Source organism: Melanotaenia boesemani, chromosome 16 (genome assembly GCF_017639745.1).
Source record: "Melanotaenia boesemani isolate fMelBoe1 chromosome 16, fMelBoe1.pri, whole genome shotgun sequence".
Classification (NCBI taxonomy): Eukaryota; Metazoa; Chordata; class Actinopteri; order Atheriniformes; family Melanotaeniidae; genus Melanotaenia; species Melanotaenia boesemani.
In genome coordinates, this window is record NC_055697.1 from 28,062,817 (window position 1) to 28,070,719 (window position 7,903).

General features: G+C 39.0%; 1 protein-coding gene across 1 annotated transcript; it reads left to right on the top strand.

Annotated features, from left to right (window-relative positions):
- The first annotated feature begins 2,443 nt into the window (after positions 1–2,443).
- Positions 2,444–3,560, top strand: LOC121656137. Its single transcript, XM_042011194.1, has 3 exons — positions 2,444–2,862; positions 2,958–3,038; positions 3,253–3,560. The coding sequence occupies exons 1-3, from the start codon at positions 2,637–2,639 to the stop codon at positions 3,558–3,560; spliced, it is 615 nt and encodes a 204-aa protein (XP_041867128.1). The 5' UTR covers positions 2,444–2,636.
- Positions 3,561–7,903: the final 4,343 nt, after the last annotated feature.

Sequence of the window (7,903 nt, forward strand, 5' to 3'; positions counted from 1 at the left end):
CTGGCGGCCATCTTACCACAGGTAGCTCTCTCACCCATAACGCTGTTGGTAGTGTAAAAGTACTTTTCAGAGGACCATAACTTGATCAAATTTCAACAGATTTTCAAACGGTTTGGTTTGTTATAAACATGGGTGGATGTAATAATTATACTCAATTGTTATTAATGATTATGTTGTCCTAAAAATAATGTTATGAAACAGGTAGATTAATATTTCCTATTACAAATAGGCTATAAGAAAGGCTCTATGTTGAAATCCCCACCCTGTACACAGATGTATATACTGTAGACACTGCACACTTGAATAATTGAGGCCTTGAGACCATACATGTAGGGGATAAACTTAACTGAACATTTTACCCACCTCTGACAATACTTCATCCGCCTCTCAATATAATGCATGCTCATAATGTACCATAATCACAGAATACACAATATAAATTTACCCCTTTCATGCGTAGCATCCACTACGGTGGACACCTATTTGACAGCTGTTTTCTAGTATATTCTTGGGTGGATATTTGTAATTTTGCCACTTCAGGGGACATCAGTGAGTCATGCAATACACTGTCACTTACTCTAGAATGAATATTTATATATGTAAATTCATACATTGTAATAACCAAACTTTCTTTAGTGATAAACAGGAAAATAAAAATGATAGCCATATTTTTATAGAATAGCCAGATAATATAAATATGAAAAGCTTATCTAATTAATAATTTTGAATAAACTGTCAAAATACATTTAAAAAATAAGGTAAAATATGATCAAGAAATAAAAAAGCATCACTGTATGTGTCTCTGGAAGTAAAATACTGTATGCAAAAAACATGTGGCACTGTTTCTTATAATTCATGCTTGAAAGGGTTAATACCACTAATATTGGTATAAACAGTAAACGGTAACCTTCAGCATTATCAAATGTCCTCAATGTACAGTATAATTTACATTTACATATATGAAATCATAGAAAACCAGTCTGAAACACATTGTTTAGAAATATTTAATTAGGAGCTGAAACTCGGTGTCCGAAGACCCAACATCCGGCATGTTCTCTTTGAAAAACAAATTTCCTGTAGAAATAAGAATGGAAGATGTTTTAAACAAACCAAACCCAAATTGAAAATCATGTGCAACTTTAGTTATATTGAAAAGAAACACCAATTCTGCCTCTGACTTCGACGTAAAATTACTAGGTGCTAGCTAGCAGCCTAGCCATACACAACGTTGACTAAACCGTTTTCTGAAGAGAAAATCTGCGATTTCAACATGTCCAAGCATCCAGGATTATAACCACGTTAATACTGTTTCTAATAAATCCAACCATTTGTAAATCCGTCAAAATTTCATCGAGATAAGAATAATAATGTTTCAGCATATCACTGACCTTACCTTGGTTTACCTCAGGTTCGACAGATTCTGCCAGGAAGCGAACCTGTGGTAAGATGGCCGACCTGTGATGCCGTTAGGTAGGCTGTCCCATTTCACGAACGTTAAGCAGACTTCGAAGTGTGTAGACTACGGAGGACACTCTGTAGCCTACGTAGTCTGCGCACTTCGAAGTGTGCAGACCCTGAATTGGGACACAGCTTAAGACTCCGCCATAAGGCATCTAGCGTTCTATATATATCTATGTTCGTTTGAGGCCAAACGAAGTGCGGATTCGAAGGGTGGATTCGGAGGGTCCTTCAAATTCTGTGAATTGGGACAGTACTTCGCGCACCGCGATGACGTATGTGGCCGACGAATCCGCACTTCGAAGTGTGCAGACCCTGAATTGGGAGTCTTGAATTTAACCTTCCTGGCTGGATAGCACCGTTAGCATAAGCTAAAACAATACAACATTATATCCAATTGTATCGGTGAGCATTTGCATTTAATTACGACTTTAAAAACTGTGTGAGTAAATTGATTGTGTGAGCTCCTCTACTAGGTGTTGACATTTCACCTATCATTGTGGATCTCTATTAAAGTTAACTGTTAGTGGGGGTTAACTCTGTGTTAAGTTGTTAATCAAGGGGCTGTCTATGAACGATTTGTTCAGCACCCATTAGTAGGTTGGTCAATGCCTTTCCTGCATTATTCTCCTATTGTATTGTGCCGGTCTTAAAATGGCAAAAGTTTGCCAGAAAGATGAAACCTGCTAAAGTAAAACAAAACGCTCCCTACTTCGTGTTCTTCAAAATAAGTATAAAAAGTATGTTTCAGAGTAAAACGTCTTCTAAAACACTGTCCCTGTTTTGCAGATAGAAAAAAGTGAAAATTTATTAATTTTTTCATTAAACTTAAGTAGTTATGAGACCTGAATTCATAATTTCTCTATTTTAAACCTCAAATATAAACATACTGTTTGTAGGGATGAATGGCAAATAGAATAAGTAATTCATTTTATTGTTTTCTCTTAACAGGTGTTTCTGATCTGCCATAAAGTCTTTGTTTCATTGGTATTTTCACCAAAACCAACAACACAAAGGCACTTTTAAGAGCCACTTTGTCTTGTTACCACGTCTTTGCTGTGAGTTAACGTGAGTGTACCTGTCAGTCTGTTTCTTACTCGTGTGTGTGTGATTGCCTCTATTTGTCTTATCTGTTCATCTCTTTGTGAGTCCGTCTGTGTGTCTGATCATTTGTCACCATGAGTGATTCAGAAGATCCACTTAGGAGCCTGGATGACCTGGTTGATCAGTATGGGCTTCATGATCACCTCTACAGTCTTGGGGACTTAACTGGTGAGGTTGAGGAAGGGGCGGCGGCAGTATCAGCACCACCACCTGAACCAAGGGTGAGGTGGAGAAAGAGAAACAGCGATGGAAAAGTGCTCTCTCTAAGGCCAAGATCAAGCAGGAATCAGTCAAATCAGGGTCAGTATTTTTTTCAATCAAGATATTTTGATGATGTGATTTGATTTAATTTTAATGTTATGTATGGAGAAATTAGTTTTTAATTTCAAATACAGCTGTTCACAGTCGCAAGACTGATCCTCCCTTCAGCGCTCCTCACAGTACAAGTGAGGTGGCCTTTGCTCCAGAAACTGTTGGTATGTACTTCAATGTCTCTCCAATAGCTCAAAGCACAATATTCATTTATACTCATGTATGTATAATGTATCTGACACTGAGTTAGAATTTAAATATTATGTTGTTTTTTTAATACAAACTTGCCAGAATAATGGACAACATAACTCTTAATCCTTTCACTGCCACAGCCACTCCATACAGTACACTTTTAGTATTGTTTTACTTTTTTAACAGAATGTTTTCTACGAGATCTTCAGCGCTCGCTGAATGATGCTGGTGATGAGCAGGAAACATCAAGACCACCTCTTCAGTCTTCCTCCAACTGGAGCACACGAAAAAGTGTCTTGTTAGAGAGCTGGAGGGCAGAGAGACACCGTCTTGTGGACACCGTGGTTTTACAAGAATATGTGGCTGCACACACCTGCCAGCAGTGTGGGATCAATCCAGCTGATGTCCGTTGCTGTGACCACGGCCATTCTTCTGTGCTGAATGTGACGTTGACATGCACACCAGACACGTCCTTTATAACAGAGAAGCAATGACAGCCGGATTCTATCAGCTGTTGTTGTTTCCCCTTGTGGTAAGTTGTGGCTTGTGAGTATACAACATACTCCACAGTACACATAATGTAATTCTCATTTTCTAACTCATTAAGCTCATTAGTTGTAGTATTTAAACAATTGCTTTTTATCTCTATTGCTTGATCTTGAATTTATGTAGATACTCACAAATAAAACAAACAGAACTGAAAATGTCCCAAATAACAGGGTACACACAGTATATGAAACAAAATGAACCAAATATGCTGCTTTTAACCAAAATGTCACCTCACCTCAAACAGGGAACCTCAAACTCAGAACGTAAATAGACTTTAACAGTACGAATTTAACACTCACTGCGAAATTCCTTAGCACAACACAAGACACGAAATCACTCCCAAAAAGCAAACTGTCCCCCTGTCCAGTTGCTGGCAAACTCCTTCCCACTGGCCACAGTCGATTGCTGTCGCAGGTGCAGGTTTAAAGACAGATGTCCTGGGGGATTAGTCAGCCTTCCTGGAACCAAATCGTCTGTGGGCCAATCTGGCGTAGAGGAGGCAGGATCCGTCTGTCAATCTTGAACTTGTCCGGCTGCAGCTCTTTGGCTTATCAGTTCCTCATCAGTCTCTTGGGCTGAAGAGCTGTCAGCTGTAACATACTTCATGGCCATTCTTTTTCTAAATGTAATTTTTTCTTATAAAACTTAATTCTCTTAAACTGGTTCCAGAAATCTTTGTCTCATTGCAAAGTTATATTTCCCATGATAGTAATTCAGGTGTATAATCCTTTTCAGAGCGGCTTGCACCGCTGGAGATGCCTGACAAAATTTGCGGTTGTCCACCAGGGTCACTGAGGGTCAAACCAGGAAAGGCTGTTGCTGTGGACACAATGAATGGTGAAGAACTTTGATTTTGTCCCGTTTGAAAAGAAACTTAAAACAAATCTATCCCTACACATTTTGTATCTGTTTTATTGTCCAGCATCCTTGGGCTCCTTGACAGTCAATATATAATGTTTGGATGTTTTTTTGTTTTTGTTTTTGTTTTTTTTTTTTTCTTTTCATTTTTCTAGGTCGATATGATCTCAGCATGCCTGAATTGGGTTGTGATACATGCCAAGCCACTTGGAGTGCTGGACTGGACAACCTAATTAAAAATGACTACTGGCCTGCTACTCTTCACTTTGCCACAAGATATTTGACAGATGTCTTTTATTCAGTTAAAGAAATGAAGATGGCGGCACCATGGCTGTCCTGCCAGGCATTTTTAAGAATGCTTGATCAACGAACTGTCCGCTTTAGCCGTGTGAGCATTGAAGTTATTTATCTTGCAGCATTGCTCATCTCTTGATATTGTGGGTTGAAGCACTGATTTGCACATTATTAGAAGTTGCTTTCCTTGTTTTGAAATAGACTGGGAAGGTATCAGCAGACAGCTTCCAAAAAACGTATTTTGAGTGGGAGGCTGTCCGATATGAGGTGGACAACATCTGCGAAGAGGAGCTCTTTATCTGTCCTGCATGCACCCCAAATATCCCAAAAATCCACCAGCAAGATAGATGAGGAAGGACTGGAGCTTGCAGTGTGTCGGCATGGAGTGCTGCTCTGTGCTTTAAATATGTACAGAGGAGAAATTTTTGCTTATCCCCTGTACCTGCAAGAACAGCTGGCCAGTAGGCAAGTCACCTTTTTTTTGTATGGATGTGACCTGCAAATATTGGCCCTACCTCCAAAGAGTAACAAAAAGTTGTCCAGAGCTCCAGCACCTTCTTAACATGAAGCCGTTCCTTTTGGTATTTCATGCCAAAGCACGTGATTTCAAGTGTGAGGTAAATAAATATTATAATGTGATAGAATCACTTTATCTGAACACCTGCATATGACACCAGCCTCTCTAGATTATTTTCTTATTTTTAACCAGGTGAAATGGAGTGGGGCATATCAGGAGGGAGCTGGTTCAACACTTGGGGCGGAGGTGGAACAATGTTATGCCTTCCTGTCCAGGATTGCTGTGACCACCAAGCATATGTCAAAAGCAGGTCAGATGACCACATACTGAACTAGTTAGATCATCTATTGTAATAAGCGAGGATGACAATGAAAACATATTTTCTGCTTGCAGGACGCCCAGACATGCTGACTCTTGTGGCCATGAGCTGGAATCAGCAAACGTTTGAGAATTTGGCCGCCTTACTGAGTCACTGATACAAGAAGGTAATAGCATCAGTGTTGTTTTTTAAAATATTTAATATTTCATGTTAGCAGTATTTGAAGTTGTCAGCTGGACATTTGTTTCTCATTTCTTGTTGTCTGTTTGTCATTGTAAGGCAAGGCAGTTTATTTGTATAGCACATTTCATGTAAAGGACAATTCAAAGTGCTTTACATAAAACAAAGGCATTACAGATATTCAGAATAGTAAAAGGCATCAACACATAATCACAATAAAATAATAAATTACATTAAAATTATTAAAAGCAAGATAAGTTAAAAAGTTACCGTGCAGATTTCATGCATAGGCACATGAGAAAAGAAATGTTTTTAACCTGGATTTAAAAATGTCTACATTTGGTGAAAGTTTTATCTCCACTGGCAGTTTGTTCCACTTGTTTGCAGCATGACAGCTAAATGCTGCTTCTCCATGTTTAGTCTGGACTCTGGTCCGGACGAGTTGACCAGAGTCTGTGGATCTAAGAGTTCTGCTAGGTTTATATTCTCTGAACATATCATAGATGTGTTCTGGACTTAAACCGTTCTGGGATTTGTAAACAATCAGAAGGGTTTTAAAATCTATTCTGTGACTGACTGAAAGCCAGTGTAAAGATTTAAAAACTGTGTGATGTGTTCAGATCTCTTAGTCTTGGTTAAATCTCCAGCAGCAGCGTTTTGGATGAGCCGCAGAAGTTTAATGCTGTTTTTAGGAAGTCCTGTTAAAAGACCATTACAGTAATCCAGCCTACTGGAGATGAATGCATGGATGAGTTTCTCTTGGTCTTTCTGGGAGACTAAACTTTTAATTCTGTTGATGTTTCTGAGCTGGTAAAAAGCTTCTTAGTGAAGCTTTGATGTGGCTGCTGAAAATCAGGTCTGAGTCTATCAACACTCCCAGGTTACGAACTTGGTTGGTGATTTTAAGAGCCCGAGTCTCCAGATGTTTGCCAGTGCTGACCCTCTTCTCTTTGTTACCAAACAGAATAATCTCAGTTTTGTCTTCATTTAATTGTAGAAAATTCTCCCTCATCCAGGTGTTTATTTGCTCCAGACACTGACACATTAAGTCTACTGGGCTGCAGTCGTCTGGTGACAGAGACGCATAAAGTTGTGTATCATCTGCATAACTTTGATAATTAATGCTAAAGTTCTGTAATATTTGACCCAAAGGGAGCATATACAAGTTGAACAGAAGAGGTCTAAGGACTGACCCCTGGGGGACTCCACAAGTCATGGCCACTCGCTCAGATTCATAGCTGCTGATCGTAACAAAATAACTCCGGCCTTCTAAATAGGACCTGAACCAGTTAAGGACCGCTCCAGAAAGTCCAACCCAGTTTTCCAGCCCGTGCAACAGGATTCTGTGATCTACAGTATCAAACACAGCACTGAGATCCAACAGAGCCAGGACTGATACTTGACCAGAATCAGTATTCATCCTAATGTCATTTAACACTTTGACCAGAGCTGTTTCAGTGCTGTGATGAGGTCGGAAGCCGGACTGAAATTTATCAAGATTTCCACTTTCATTTAAAAAGTCATGAAGCTGGTGAAATACAACTTTTTCAATAATCTTGGAAATAAAAGAGAGGTTAGAGACAGGTCTATAGTTGTTCATTATAGAGGCATCTAGAGTCCTTTTCTTTAGGAGAGGCTTAATAGCAGCTATCTTTAGTGACTTGGGAAAAATGCCTGATGCCAGCGAGCTGTTAACTATCAGTAGGAGATCACTTTCTACCGAGGTAAAAACTGTTTTTAAAAAGTCAGATGGTATCATGTCCAGAGTGCATGTTGTTGATTTCAAATGCCAAACTGTTTCTTGTAGGACTTTTAAATTCACCATTTTAAATTGCGACATAACATCAGTATTATTTCTGGGTTTTAGACACAGACTAATTTTCTTGTGTGACTGTGTGGAATTAATATTTTGCCTAATTGTTTTAATTTTTTGGCTAAAAAAGTTGGCAAATTGGTTGCATTTCTCAGTGGAAAGGAGCTCTGGGCTTATCTCTATAGGAGGATTAGTAAGTTTTTCAATCATAGCAAACAAAGTGCGAGAATTGTTGACATTCCTGTTAATCATTTCAGATAAATGCAGCTCTCTGGCCTTGCACAGCTCATTGTTATAGTTACGCAGG

Bases quoted from the DNA above. Each gene is read 5' to 3' on its own strand.
- LOC121656137 (XM_042011194.1), top strand. From the start codon at position 2,637: ATGAGTGATTCAGAAGATCCACTTAGGAGCCTGGATGACCTGGTTGAT. The intron at 2,863-2,957 runs GTCAGTATTTTT...TTTCAAATACAG, and splicing joins CAGGAATCAGTCAAATCAGG to CTGTTCACAGTCGCAAGACT. The intron at 3,039-3,252 runs GTATGTACTTCA...CTTTTTTAACAG, and splicing joins CTTTGCTCCAGAAACTGTTG to AATGTTTTCTACGAGATCTT.